The sequence below is a fragment of the Pichia kudriavzevii genome, chromosome 5 (assembly GCF_003054445.1).
Source record: "Pichia kudriavzevii chromosome 5, complete sequence".
Lineage (NCBI taxonomy): Eukaryota > Fungi > Ascomycota > Pichiomycetes > Pichiales > Pichiaceae > Pichia > Pichia kudriavzevii.
In genome coordinates, this window is record NC_042510.1 from 1,252,486 (window position 1) to 1,266,532 (window position 14,047).

At 39.0% G+C, this 14,047-nt stretch overlaps 10 protein-coding genes across 10 annotated transcripts; 4 read left to right on the forward strand and 6 right to left on the reverse strand.

Annotated features, from left to right (window-relative positions):
- Positions 1-219: 219 nt before the first annotated feature.
- C5L36_0E05710 (uncharacterized protein) lies at positions 220-960 on the forward strand (the record flags this gene model as incomplete). The annotated part of the gene is made up of 1 exon (XM_029468132.1): positions 220-960. One exon carries the CDS (start codon positions 220-222, stop codon positions 958-960), a length of 741 nt encoding a protein of 246 aa, XP_029323992.1.
- A 90-nt stretch (positions 961-1,050) lies between these two features.
- Positions 1,051-2,832, reverse strand: C5L36_0E05720 (uncharacterized protein; the record flags this gene model as incomplete). Its single annotated transcript, XM_029468133.1, has 1 exon — positions 1,051-2,832. One exon carries the CDS (start codon positions 2,830-2,832, stop codon positions 1,051-1,053), a length of 1,782 nt encoding a protein of 593 aa, XP_029323993.1.
- Positions 2,833-3,171: 339 nt separating this feature from the next.
- On the reverse strand, positions 3,172-4,881 carry C5L36_0E05730 (uncharacterized protein; the record flags this gene model as incomplete). Its single annotated transcript, XM_029468134.1, has 1 exon — positions 3,172-4,881. The coding sequence occupies one exon, from the start codon at positions 4,879-4,881 to the stop codon at positions 3,172-3,174; it is 1,710 nt and encodes a 569-aa protein (XP_029323994.1).
- A 1,430-nt stretch (positions 4,882-6,311) lies between these two features.
- C5L36_0E05740 (uncharacterized protein) lies at positions 6,312-6,956 on the reverse strand (the record flags this gene model as incomplete). Its single annotated transcript, XM_029468135.1, has 1 exon — positions 6,312-6,956. One exon carries the CDS (start codon positions 6,954-6,956, stop codon positions 6,312-6,314), a length of 645 nt encoding a protein of 214 aa, XP_029323995.1.
- Positions 6,957-7,261: 305 nt separating this feature from the next.
- On the forward strand, positions 7,262-7,813 carry C5L36_0E05750 (uncharacterized protein; the record flags this gene model as incomplete). The annotated part of the gene is made up of 1 exon (XM_029468136.1): positions 7,262-7,813. One exon carries the CDS (start codon positions 7,262-7,264, stop codon positions 7,811-7,813), a length of 552 nt encoding a protein of 183 aa, XP_029323996.1.
- Positions 7,814-7,868: 55 nt separating this feature from the next.
- On the reverse strand, positions 7,869-8,240 carry C5L36_0E05755 (uncharacterized protein; the record flags this gene model as incomplete). Its single annotated transcript, XM_029468137.1, has 1 exon — positions 7,869-8,240. One exon carries the CDS (start codon positions 8,238-8,240, stop codon positions 7,869-7,871), a length of 372 nt encoding a protein of 123 aa, XP_029323997.1.
- Positions 8,241-8,611: 371 nt separating this feature from the next.
- C5L36_0E05760 (uncharacterized protein) lies at positions 8,612-9,826 on the forward strand (the record flags this gene model as incomplete). Its single annotated transcript, XM_029468138.1, has 2 exons — positions 8,612-9,136; positions 9,410-9,826. 2 exons carry the CDS (start codon positions 8,612-8,614, stop codon positions 9,824-9,826), a joined length of 942 nt encoding a protein of 313 aa, XP_029323998.1.
- A 250-nt stretch (positions 9,827-10,076) lies between these two features.
- Positions 10,077-11,051, reverse strand: C5L36_0E05770 (uncharacterized protein; the record flags this gene model as incomplete). The annotated part of the gene is made up of 1 exon (XM_029468139.1): positions 10,077-11,051. One exon carries the CDS (start codon positions 11,049-11,051, stop codon positions 10,077-10,079), a length of 975 nt encoding a protein of 324 aa, XP_029323999.1.
- A 226-nt stretch (positions 11,052-11,277) lies between these two features.
- On the forward strand, positions 11,278-11,979 carry C5L36_0E05780 (uncharacterized protein; the record flags this gene model as incomplete). The annotated part of the gene is made up of 1 exon (XM_029468140.1): positions 11,278-11,979. The coding sequence occupies one exon, from the start codon at positions 11,278-11,280 to the stop codon at positions 11,977-11,979; it is 702 nt and encodes a 233-aa protein (XP_029324000.1).
- Positions 11,980-12,044: 65 nt separating this feature from the next.
- Positions 12,045-13,922, reverse strand: C5L36_0E05790 (uncharacterized protein; the record flags this gene model as incomplete). Its single annotated transcript, XM_029468141.1, has 1 exon — positions 12,045-13,922. The coding sequence occupies one exon, from the start codon at positions 13,920-13,922 to the stop codon at positions 12,045-12,047; it is 1,878 nt and encodes a 625-aa protein (XP_029324001.1).
- Between the last annotated feature and the right edge of the window lie 125 nt (positions 13,923-14,047).

The window sequence follows — 14,047 nt, forward strand, 5'->3', positions numbered from 1 at the left end:
ACCTCTACTATAAATGGCGCAGATACAGTAATTATGAAGTAGTGAAAAATAAGAACAAAATTTATCAGAAAACCAAAAATTTTTCTAGCATTCCCAATTCGGTAACTGCATCAAGAATTGTTTGCCGTTAGACAGATTGGTCCACTCTAGATCTTCAAGTAGTAGATGTTTCAAAGCTCATTAATATATTGATTTGGACCAGCAAAAAAAATCTGGACAATGCAAGATCAACTATTTGACTTACACGATACTACTTTATGTTGTATGGTTTTGAAAAGACCCGTTCTTGTTGTATCCAAGCATATTGACGCCTCCTTAAGTAGGCTACGAAATGTTTTGCATACTTTGGATCAAACAATTGATAATGGGGGGACAGATGAAAAGCGCAAAAGTGGGATTGAAGTAATCAAGCTCTTTGATATTGAAAACCAGAAAAGTTTTGCTAATTCTATCAGGAAAAATAAGTACCCCTTAATCGTAGTTATGAGAGAAGAAGATAAATTAGAACACAAGCTACAAATACAGTTTCTACTTCGGTATTATCATGATATTGAACGAGGATCAAGAATGAGTTGGCCTGACAAGGATTTACATGTGATAAAGGAAAAAGTAAATCATATATCGATACATACAGAGGTACAAACTTACGTTTATGATTTGATAGTTCAGTTGAGGTATTCAAGATTTATTAAAGGGGGTATACCTACCCCCTTTTTGTTCGAGCTGATCGAACTAGTAAAGTTTTGGGCTTACGTTCAAGACAAAACATTTGTTACTCCATTGATGGTCAAAGAATGTTTCAGGAAGGCTCTACCGCATCGACTGACGTTACTCGAGGCCGAAGAGGAACCAACCCTGCTATACGGATCCAATCCGGTCTTGGTCAATCAGCTGGTCCACGCCATAGATGTTTTTGATGTTCTGGATATTGAACTGTCTAAAGTTCGACCACCGATATAAGGCGAGGTCTGGTTACTTTTGCGTGTTTTCATCACAAACAAATAAGAATATACTTCTACATGGGTACATAGTATATTACCTAAGGTGAACTTAATACTCAACAGTCCAATACTTGATACAGCTATCAGTACCAGCAGAAACAATGTTCTTCTCATCTAGCCATTCGACACAGTTGACACCCTCCTTATGTGCATTCAAGAACTTTATGTTTCTAGCTGGCTTCTCAACTGAGTAAATATAAATGTTTGTGTCTAAAGAACCCGATAAACAGTACTTGTTATCTGGACTCCATTTTAGGGAGTTGATTTTGGATGTGTGGAATGCCCATCTTGAAGTGATGAGAGAAAAGTCTTGTAAGCCATATAGGAGGATCTTTCCTTGAATATCACCGCAAACTAGATACTTCTCATCTCCAGAGATTGCCACACAAGTTGGCTTACTACGTAAAAAGTTTGTCTCGTTGATTGATTTCAATTCCGAGTCGTAGATATGGATTTGAAAGTTTTGTGCATCTGTAATGACGACGAAATTTTCGGACACATCGAAAGCAGAGGCACCATAGGATAGCTTAAATGACTTTAAAAACTTCCCAGTAGAGTCGTATTTTCTAACTTCGTCTTCAAATAAAATGACAGCATTTTTGTTGTGTACTTTTAGATCTATAGGTTGTTTCTCTAAATCTTCTAATGTTGATATCGAAGGGAAATCTTCATTTTGAATAAATTTGAGTTTGTCATCCCAGGAAATGGAAAAGATAGACTTGGAATCAACCTCTGCCAGAGAAACGATCAACCCCTTATGCTCCTCCCCAGAAACTAATTCATCACCCTTAGATGGTGAATGTTTTATTATTTTTCCATCATATGATCCAGAAAACAAGTCAGCATTTTCCTTTAGCTTGACCATTGAAGCAATACTAACCTGGTGTGAGTAAAACGTTTGTAATGGGTCTTTCTGTGATGCAGTGAAAACATAAATCGAGCCGCCAAGAGTTAAGCCAACAAACTTGTTCTCACCAACTAGAGCACAACCTAAAAATTGATTTTCGATCTTATACTCCAAACTCCATTCTTGAACCACTGACCCGTCAGTATTGACGACTCTCAAATAGGCATCAGCAGACGCAATCAAGAAGGATTCATCATCAACCCAATCGACAGCATATATACCACCTTTAGAGATATCTTTGAAAGATTTGATCAATTCACCTGTATTACCGTCAAACAAGGAGATGATTCTATCAACACCGACACTTACTGCAATCTTCCCATTTGGTGAGTATTTGACCATTTTGATGAAATTATTATGAATTGTTTTGTTACTCTGGCTAAACTTGAATGGCGGACCTTTCAAAAAAACTACATTTGAGTCGTCACCAACAGTAAATGCCGAGTATGGTCTAGTTGGCTTGATTGCAACCGAATTGATTTGGTTGGAGTGACCACTGATTTCTCCAATGCTGTTTCCCGAATCAAAAGTAAAACAATGTCCAAACTTATCAGTCCCATTACCAACAGCAATGATCCTTTTGCTGTCTGCATCCCAAGCTAAATCATTGATCCTGTTACTCAAGACCTTGAATTCACTCTTGACTATCATATCTTCTTGAGAACAGTCCCAAATTAAGACATTACCTGCTTCATCACCCGAAGCAATGTAGAATCCGCTTGGTGAGATTTTTGCTGTAGTTACGGGATACTTGTGTCCTGTAAATACCCAGCTTTGTCCACCTTTATCTAAAGAACGTAAAGTGACACACTTACCAGTAGGATAGATCAGTCTGTCTCTTGTTCTATCATAGGATAAGTGTGTGGTGAATGCTCTTTTAGTTGTTGGATTACCAACAGTTATTTCCTTCAATTCAATTGACATTATGGGTGACCTGCGAGACCTATTGAAGAAACCAATTCCCTTTTAGACTACATAAGCTGAATTTAGGTAAACATGTTGAACTCCTTCAGGATGAAACACCGCATCTTATGTTGCCGCCGAGCATGAATTTTAAATTGAGACAACTTTCAGTTTCCATTTTAGGAACTACAAAATTTTGAGGATTATATCACATTTTCGTTGATTTGCCATATATTGAGGCAAGTTTACACTAAAAAGACAGACAAACAACACAGCATGAATTAGTTACGTACTACATCATCAAAAAAGAAAAAAAAAAGAAAAAAAGTCCAGATTAAGTGAAGAAAAATGCCAACTAAGCTAAGCGTCTTCTGTTTTCGGACTACAACTGAAGTTAGGAATGAATGAACCCTCCTTTGCGTTTTCGTTCCATACGTCAATAAACTGGGTAGGAATATCTCCATTCGAAAACATATCGTACAACGGGGTCGATGGATGACCGCCTTCGCTGAAATGGTGGTATACTGTGTAAGCAGAAATAAGGTAAATCAACCTTTCAAAAGACAGTAGGGGGTTGTTGGTTTTTCTTAACTTCTTGGTTACCCTGTCAAAGTCTCTTTCATTTAGATCTTCATACTCTGTCACAGTGTCTCGCAAATAGTAGAACATGTCGTTCATGGTCACTTGGTTCATTTCGACTACCATACTGTCAAAAGGGAATAGCTCATCAGACTCGTCTTTATCAAGATTGATGTCATCCAGCATATCATCCATTTCGCTCTGAAGTTTTTCTTCAACTTCGATTTTCGTTAAGTTTGGCAAACTGACCAGTTTTTCGTCGTCTTGGAATATTGTTTCTACAAATATAAAACATCCGAAATCAATGTGGGTTGTTTTGTAATCTTTATATCCCTGAGGAAAAAGAACACCATATTTAACATCTGCTCCAGCTTTCTTTACGAATCTCACATTGGCACAAACTCCCTTTTTCGCCATTGCTTGCCATAGCTCTGAAAACATCGCCGTATCTCTGTCCAAAATTATATCGTCCTTTTTAGTTTTAGTTTTGAAAGGGAATATGATTAATGTGTCATTTTTCAAATACCACGGAGGCAAGGTCTCCTTGGGGAAAAACGACGTTATTATCATCGATTTAACCGTTTCTGCTTGAAATATTCCTGGGGGCAAATCTGTCAATAAGAAGTTGGAAGTACCGAATTTGTATCCTTCAAAAACAAATTCTGGGCTAGTTATCTCGGTTTCTACGGGTTCATCTTTGGATTCATCAAACTTTGTGTAATAATATTTGCTTGTATTTGTCACTGGTAGCTTTGACTCCTTATTTAGCCGTTTCAATGTAACATAGTCTGCCATTGTGTTCTTTTTTACGAAAGGGTATGCAGATACCAAAAATTCCAAATCAGGTAACCCCAAAATCGATAGGTTGTATGAATATATCTCCACTGGTTTTTTGAATTTTGGTGTCAGCATCTCACACTTTGTAACCACCAAAAGTGCATCAATTATAGAACAGTACAGGCTCCTTTCGTTGTATTCATTGGCATTGATTATTTCGTCCTGCAATATTCGCATATTATCATCGTGGTATTTGGAAGGTGTTCCCGCTGACGAGTCAATGCAAATAAGATTCAAATTCTGATAAGCCTGAAGCACACCTATTATTTTAGGTTTATATTTGTTCCAATTATAGGATTCCCGAAACGGTGAAATCACAATTACATCACAAGACTTTTGTTTGTTGATCCCTCGGATCTGTAACGATTGTAGGAAATCTGAAATAGAAGCTATTAAATCAGCCCCATTTGGATGGGGTTTATCAACTCTAGATTTTTTAGTGATATCTCTGATAAAAGTGCTTAAGGTTGCCCAATTTAGAGGCTCTAAGTTGGGTTGTGGGTCAATGTAAGGAAATTTGAGTAATGCGGTCTTATTCGATCTGTTGAAGTTTATTGGCGTAATACAGTAACTGAAGACAAAACATGCAACGCTTGAGTCGACTTCCGCATCATGTGAGTCGTCAACAAGTATATACGTGGATCTGGTTGCCATTTTTTGAGAAAACAGTGAGTTTGGGCCAAGACAAGTGTAAGAGAGGCCTATTCAAAGAAATACGAATTGCTGATGTTAAATAGATGAATTGTCCTGCTGCGGGTTCTGGGTGTGAACTATAGACCTCTTTGATTCTCAAGCAAACTGTCCTTCACGTTTTGTGTCAATACCGTACTCTCTAGGATATGCCGACATTGTCAATCTATGTGGTTGCTTAGTTTCTACGGTTGTCTTGATGTGGACCCCTTTATATGATTCAGTTTTGCAGAGCCTGCTCTCGGAGAAAAGAACAAGGTGCAGTTTTTTGGCTCTAGCTCATTGCATCTCTACAGATACAATGCTTTAGATACTCATATTATAGTGGTTCTACGTGTGTGCTCTGACTTGCTTTATAAAAGGAATTTGCATGGGCCAGTTGTTTATAATTTCAAGTGCTTTGGTATACCCTAACGGATTCTTTTTGCATTGCATCAAGTTCAAAATGTGATGGTATATATCTACTCAGGGCAGATGTAAAGAAGACATATATATATATGAAGTTGTGCAGGTAAGATTTCAATAGGTGCACCCGTCAGTGAGGCTATGCCCTTTGAGAAGGGTACCCCAATACAGTCCTATCTTGGACATGTTCAAAGAAAGCACGAGGTGCTTTAGTTCTATCAGTTCAGAGATGCTCAAATGCCCAAAATACAATCATTTTGATCTCTTTGATGTTGCAATTGATATGTTTCTGTATTGCTCTGATTGAAACTTGCTTGAAATCAGAAACTTGCAATGGTTGATTCTGGTCGTCTAATAGAATATGCTTTAGTTTGCATCACATTCCCCCGATATGCACGTAACACCGTGTTGCATATATGTTGCCACGTTCAACATGAGATCTAAAACCTCCCCATTTGGATCTCCAATTCAATCGCTTGTTTGCTAGTACTAATAGTTCGAGATTTATGGTCTTGGCCCTAGTCTTTAATTATCAACTTAGTTTTGCGATCCTCAATACCACCGGGATGCTTATAACCTGATGGTTTTATATATGTTTGTATCAGGTGGGTTTTATCATTGTTTAATGATTTAGTTTTACGTGTACTGGAGTTTGACACAAAATCAGAATCACTAGGAAACTCACTCGTCTTATCATTCTATTTAATGTTACAACGACTGGTTCTGTTATCTGCATTTTTCGGTTAAAGTTTGTTACTTCTGTGGATATATTATCTACCAGGAAGGCCCATTGCATAAAGACATGATAAATAAAAAAAAGTCTATCTAGTTTCTAAAAAGGAAAAAATGCTTTTGTTATCTCATTAAACTATATCGTCTTACCTTACAAAAGCTTCGAAAAGAACCGTTTTGGCGTTCCATAATAGGAATTATATTTACAAGCGTATAAAATGATAAGGAGAGAATAAATATGAAAAAGTAAGACAGGATCATTTGACCTTCTTTGCCTTCAACTTTATTGTTTCGTCATTGAAGTAGATACCCTTACCCTTGTATGGTTCAGGTGGTCTCATGTTTCTCAACCTGCCAGCAAACAAGTTTAGTTTTTGTTTATCTGGACCTTTCAAAACTAACAACGTTTGAGATGGAGTCTCACATGTGATCTCGTCTGGGATCTCTAAACCTTCCATGTTACATCTACCAACCTTCATTTTGACCCACTCCTTTCCGGTTTTTTCATTTTTCTCAATCATGACCCTATAACCGGTACCTTTGAATCTCAAAGTCGAAGAGTGTCCGTCTGTGACACCAATGACCGCATTGTTTATAAGAGAACGATAGGTTCCCCACAGGGATTTCTGAATTTTATTTTTGGAATCCTTCACCTCAATCTTCAGGGAAGTTGGATTTGAGCTGTTCACAGACAAAAATTCAGGAATCTTCATGTTAATCTCGCCACGTGGTCCAGAAATTGAAAGCAAGGAGTTCAAAACAATCCTTTGAGCACCCTTTGGGATCACCGTTGGAACCAACATTGGAGTGGAACTGAGCTTCACCTCAGGAGTTATGAAAACAGGTGAAGATCCAATATGAGAGAGCGAACGGGCGGTGGTGGAAAATAGTCTTCTCTGCATTGTCAGATAGATTCGGTCTAGTGTAGTTCACCTAAGTTGCAAAGCTCCATTCAAGCTCTATTCATGTACTAAACGACTTTCCAATTTCATATGAAATTTGGGCGAATTTCGCTTCTCTCATCTACTGTGGATGCTTTTTTTTTTTCCACAATTTTTTTTTTCACCTTTTACTTTAATTCTTACATTGAAGAAGAGTGCTCTTGGTGAACCTATTCGACTCCTCTTCATACCCAGAAAGACACAGAGAGACAGAGCGAGAGAGCTAGAGAGACACAGTATCTTGTAAACGTATACCCGCAGCTAAAATGGTTAGAAAGTTAAAGTACCACGAGCAGAAGCTCCTTAAAAAAGTTGATCTTTACAATTACAAACAAGATAATGAACATAGAGAAGCCGATATAATCCAACGATATCAGCTAACAAATAGAAACGATTACCACTCCTACAACCGTATAGTTGGTAAATTGAAGCAGTTGATGAGAAAACTGGCTTTGTTGGAACCTAGCGATCCATTTCGGATCAAACATGAACAGTTAATCTTGGATAAATTATACGATTTGGGGCTATTGACAACAACCAGCAAGATTAGTGCCGTGGAAAACAAGCTCTCTGTCAGTGCGCTATGTCGTCGCCGAATTGGTGTGATGATGGTCAAATTCCGCATGGCACAGAACGTTGCAGACGCCAACAAGTTTGTCAGACAAGGCCATGTTAGGGTCGGTAACAAGGTAATCACCGATCCTGCGTACCTCATCACTAGGAATTTGGAGGACTACCTTACATGGGTGGATGATTCCAAGATCAAGAAGAATGTCATGACGTTCAAGAACAAATGGGATGATTATAACACTGTATAAGCATTTTAGGCACATAAATAGACGTTAAGCTAGGGTTCCTGTATACAATACACGCTCACTCCCTTCTCAGGAGAGACTTTAGTTTATTTGTATTGACATCTGGCGCCATTTTCGGTAGATTCGGAGGCAATGGCAAGGTTGCCTGCTGCAACTTCATCTCCCTTCGGAGATTGATGCTCACAAAGGAGAGATCCTCGTAGCATTTGTCTATGAGCTGTTTAGCCTTGTCGGAATTGTCGCCACCGTCGTCTATATCGCCACCGTCGTCTATATCGCTGTCACCATATTCCTTTCCATCATCGCCACTCGACGTTTGATCCTTCCCCTCCTTTTGTATTGCATCGAGAAGCCTCCCATAGTTCTCCAGAAACCCCACGAGCCTGCGCTCTACCTTCTCGATTGACTCGATTCTCTCCCTGACATCCATTAGTATTGGAACTGCTCAATGATTGCCACCGTTGTTGTGTCGGCTCCTTCCAAGGTGTTTCCTAAAACGGCAACTTCTGGTTCTCTCAAATTCATGTTGCCGTTTAGTCCATCAACTTCTGGAAAAAAAAAAAAAGGGGGAAAGGGGAAACGGAGGGGGACAGATAGGAAACCCTCGCTCGGAGCACGTGCACGGTTTGCAGGAGAAACCCTCACAACAATTTCCCTTGCAGGAATCTTTTTTTTTTATTCGTGGAGGTCCATGAAACGCATTCTTTCCATAAAGTGCTGGAAAAAAAAATATATAGGAGAAGTGTCAACTTTTCACATAGAGTAGAAGGGTTTTCTTTAGACTCTCCTTTTAGCAACAAAATGTCTAACAATTCCGAAGTCTTAGTCTTGAGAGGTACCTTAGAAGGCCACAACGGTTGGGTCACTTCCCTTTCCACCTGTGCTGCAAACCCAGACTTATTATTGTCTGGTTCCAGAGATAAGACCTTAATTGTCTGGCAATTAACCAGAGATGAAAACCAATATGGTATTGCAAAGAAGGCTTTGAGAGGTCACTCCCACATTGTCCAAGATTGTCAATTGACTCCAGATGGTCAGTACGCACTTTCTGGTTCTTGGGACAGAACCTTGAGATTATGGTCTGTTGCTACTGGTCAAACTGTTACCAGATTCGACGGTCATCAAGGTGACGTTATGTCTGTTTCTATTTCTAGAACTGTCAGACAATTTGTTTCTGCTTCCAGAGACAAGACTATCAAGGTCTGGAATGCTTTAGGTCACTGTATCTCCACCTTGAACTCTCACCAAGACTGGGTTTCCTCTGTTGAATGTTCTCCATCCAAGAACACCATCATTTACTCTGCTGGTTGGGATAAGGCTGTCAAGGTATGTGTTTAATCAAAAAAATATTTTTCTCCCCAAATTGTGCTTTTCCATTCTTTTTTTTTTAGTTGTTTTCCTCCAATTGGCTTTTTCATTCAAATGATGTTAGAAATAATATTTGCTACTTCAGACGCCTACGGGTGAATGAGACATTAAATTATCACCAAGATCTCTGATGATTGATTAAAGCCGATTTTAGAAAATAACATTCAAAGGCACCCACCTCAACCTGTGAACAAATTACTAACTAATCTTTTCTCTTGTTTTCACTTACAGACTTGGGACATGAGCGACTCCTCATTGTTATGTGATTTCGTTGGTCACAACGGTTACGTTTCCAACTTGACCATCTCCCCAGACGGTTCCCTTTGTGCTTCCGGTGGTAAGGACGGTAACATCATCTTATGGGACTTAGGTTCTAACGATGTTTTGTACACCTTAAACGCTGGTGATGAAATTAACGCTTTAGCTTTCTCTCCAAACAGATTCTGGTTAGCAGCTGCAACTTCCACTTCCATCAAGATCTTCCACTTACAAGAAAGAAACTTAGCTGATGAATTAAAGCCAGAAGTTGCTGAAGGTAAGACTCCAGAATGTATTTCCTTAGCATGGTCCTCCGATGGTCAAAACTTATTCTCTGGTTACTCTGATAACTTAATCAGAGTCTGGCAAGTCATGACCACTTCCGCTTAAATTTTTTGAGCGTCAAGTAGTCATCTCACCCAAAACATTTAACCTAAATGTCAGGCAAACGCTTTTGTTTGATACTTTTTTTATAAATTTTTTTTGCTTTTTTTTTTTTACAACTTAATGAAACCATCTATTTTATTGTATCTTGGATGTCAAATTCGAAGTATAAGGTTGCGACAATGTAGCTTGGTTTAAAAGGGAGTATTATACACTTTATTAATTTTTTTAAGAAAAAGGAGTAAGAACCAAGTGGTTAATCGAGCTCAACATTTCTTTCGATGATTTCATTTATCAACCCGATAGGATATGCTGGGCCATAACCATGGCATACCTCTTTCCCCCTCAAATCTTTCATAATATTAGCCATATCCAAGTTCAACGACGGATTGAGCTTTGAGAATTCAACTAGATAGTCCCAAACAGCACTTATTGTTAGTACTTTCTCATCATTCACACTGTAGGACTGTCCCAATTTTTCGGACTCCGTATTAGATCTATTGTTTGTTCCATGTTTACTCCAATCAATAGTATTGTCAATGAAATCACGTTTGTTGGTGCTTGGAAAGGTGTAGCTGATCACTTTATCAATAGCATCAATGTTGTTACCGATGGTGCTTGGGCTCCAATTAATGTTTTTAGTTCCATCTTCATTTTTGAAAACTATTCGGTCATGCCTATATTCACTATTGCTGCTTGTGTTAGAGCTATCAACAGCCTTTTGTTTCTGCAATATCTGGTTTTCAATATCAAGTATCTTGTTCTTTTGCTTCAATTCTGCCAACTGTCTTTCTAGTTTCTCTCGTTCCATTTCAGCTTGTTTCAGCTTGTTTGACAGCTCCTTCAATTTACTCTCCTTCCTCTCCCTAAACGCACGCTGTGCTGCTCGATTTTGCGCTTTACGTCGTTGATATAGTTCAACTTCTGATAAACCTGTAGGCGTCGACACTTTATCCGAACTTTTCGATATTTTAGATTCGGTTCTAAAGGTGGGACTGTGTGCACTCTCCATTTTGGAGCCAGCAGACCCTTGCATTGGGCAGTTTTTAGTCTGTGCAGGAAACATATCCATCCCTTGATAGACCGAATCCATAAGCATGGTATTCTCAAAAGACGTTGGAGAATTCACTTGATCAGTCACAGAATTTATGCCAACATATTGGTCTCCATTCACCACCAACTCCGACACATCGTTTGCATTGTGAGGGTATCCATAGTCTCTTTGCTCCATAATTTCTATATTGAGCGTGTTGCTTTCCTCAAACAAGCTGGTATGAAGCTACAAATCAGTCAAAATGTGTCGTTGTCAATTAACGTAAATTTGTGTTTCTCGACTTTTCCACCCTCCCATGTTTTTCAGCTAACATATTTTTCTAATTTGGTTTTCATAATCATCCAGTCACTCAAACACCAAACGGAAGTCACAGTGGGAAACTTGCTGGAAACACACGTGCACAATGTCAGATCCGTTGTCACTTTTTGAAAAAGACATGTCTGCATTAGTTCAGTCATTGCAGAGGTTCGAGCCTGATCCTTCTATTGCGTCGTCGATTGTACATGACTCTGATTTAATAGCTGATGACATAAAACAGCTCAAATCTATTACCGAATCATACAGGAACTTTGATACATCAGAAAGAGAGTATGATATGAAACTGACACATGGTTTGAAAGATGCTCTTAATATCCTTGTCGAGTGTAAGCGAGAATTGGACCAACTACCTAAATCCCCGACTACTAGCGGTGGAGACGCCACATCAACTATATCAGAGGATGATCAAGACACAAAGGAAATCTTGTCATATGCACTCAAACTTGCTAAGTTCTCCAAGATTCCAAGAACCTTTGATGGATTCTTGCTCCCGAACAATTTTATTTGGCCGGGCGATGATAACATGCGTCGGGGAAACTTGGCGTTGGCTTCTTTAATGCCAGAGAAGATAATCCAACTTGAGAACTTTGGTCCTGGTTATGTTTCACCAAAAGCAGAGGCAATTGAAGCAAAGGCAGATGCTGGTGATGACCAAAGAATGGATGTTGATAACGATTCAGAAGACGACTTTATTCCTGAAAGATCAAGTTTCAATGAGGGCCACACCAAGCCTGATTCTACTTCGATAATGGCCGGCTTAGATCTTCTGGATTCTGATGACGAATAGTTTGTGTTAGATAAAAAACTTAGGCAGACTATAAAATCATTTAATACAAGGAGAAGACGCATTCGTCAATTTGGCTGGAGTTTTTTCACAAAATCAGAAAGATCATGTTCAAAGTTTGTAATGGCATTCTTAAACTGCGCCATTTCTTCGTCAGTTATTTCTCCTGGCTGCTTACCTTTCATAGATTGCGCAGTCCATTCCTCAAACTCCTTCGAAAGCTTATTAAAGTCGTTTTCGATTGCACTAAATTCGATAACATTATCCTTTAGTTCTTCTTGGTTATCGAACTCTGGTAGCTCCGCTGTAGGTTGCTTATTGTTGGCATTCTTCAATACCTCTAATAAGTCTGTCGTAGAATCAAATTGGTCTTTCAATGTTGCCAATTTGATCGAAATTGGAACTTCAGGCTTCTCTTCGATCTCCTCAATCTGTTTATCAGGCAAATGATATTTCTGGAGAAATTTAGAGAGGGATTTGCCAAATGGTCCATTGAATGCAAACAAAGTTGTTGCGCATCCAACATGAACCCAAAAGTAGTTTTCTCTCCATACTAAAAGAGACTTTTTCAATTCCAGGATGCAGAACGGTTGAACAGCGTAACCAAAAGCTAGTTGTGTTACTACCCAACAGACCAAGTCGTAGAGTTTTTTGTGAGGTGAAACATTGCTGCCATTTTTGCTAATAAAAATCGGTCTGAAGTTCCTTCTGTAAATCTTACCAACACTTTGTAAGAATGCACCCAAAATAAACGTTAGGTAATAGCCAGGCATTGTTCCGTGCCAGAATGCAGACGTGGCGAATGTTATCAACGTTGGGATGATACCGGCTTTTAGTTTGCCTGTTTTCGGATCTCTTGTGCATGTTCTCAGATAGATAAAATTCTTCAACCATTTATTCGTATTCATGTTCCACGCTTCAAGACAGTCATGGACGTTTTGGCCGGTTTCAAATCTGATAGGATCGATATTCTGAACTCTATTCCAGTACATCTTATCTTTATTCGAGTCGTAGCCGTTATATCCCAAACCTACCACAATACAAGCGCCTTCACTTATCAGCCAAACTGCATAGTATTTCAGTCTTTCTGTAAGCCCAAGTAACCAAATAAACAATAGTTTGTAAATAAAGGGTTTCACGCTGAACTCTTCAGATAAAGAGTAATCGATTGTGATTAGAGGAGTTAGCCAAACAAAAAGACCCACCCAGAAAAAGCCAGCCAAGACCTTCTTCAATGCCACTCTGCCACTTTTAGGAATTTTCCTCTTCCGTCTACGTCCTGGCTTCTTGGATTCCGGAACATCGTCAAACAAATCAGTCAAAATAAATTTCTGGTAATCAGCGTAATCAAAAGAGGGGCCAGTCAACAATGACGCATAAAAGAAAACATATCCCAAGTACGACAATAGTCTTGGGTGATCAACTATGATTCTACTCTTCTGGTAAACGTTCAAATGCTTGTCGAATTTCTCCTTATCCTTTTTATACAGTTGCCCATCCCAGTATGACCAGGCAAAGGAACTTAGTTTCATCACCAACACCATCTGTGCGCCGGTAAAATCAACCTCATCTGGGTCGGCCTCAACAGCAGACAACTGCGCCCTGATATGGTTGAGACATAGTAACAGCATCAAGACAATCAAATTGACCCATGGCATGAATCTTGATTTGTAGTACCTAGTCAAAAAATAAGTGAACAATGCATTGCCCAAAAGAACAAAGAACCCTTCAAAGTTTTCGATAATGAAAAAAATATACACCGAGCTTGCAATGATGATGTAAAAGTTCTTCAACCTGTATCTAGTATCTGGTAATCTCTTGAAAATGGCACTTATTGGGAACGACAAGAACAGACATAGCAATGTTTTCACCGAGGTCGCATCAAGTCCGGAGGAGTCGCAGATACTGTGAACCAACGTCCTAAAGGGATTGTAGTACGCAACCATGGTTAGGCGGAACTTCAAGCGTGCAATTAATTGCCAGTTGGTGTATACTGTACTTCACTTGCTAAACTTTGAGTTGATCTCAGATATTGTAGTTTTAATTTTTTTTTTTTGTTTGTTTTTGGTGG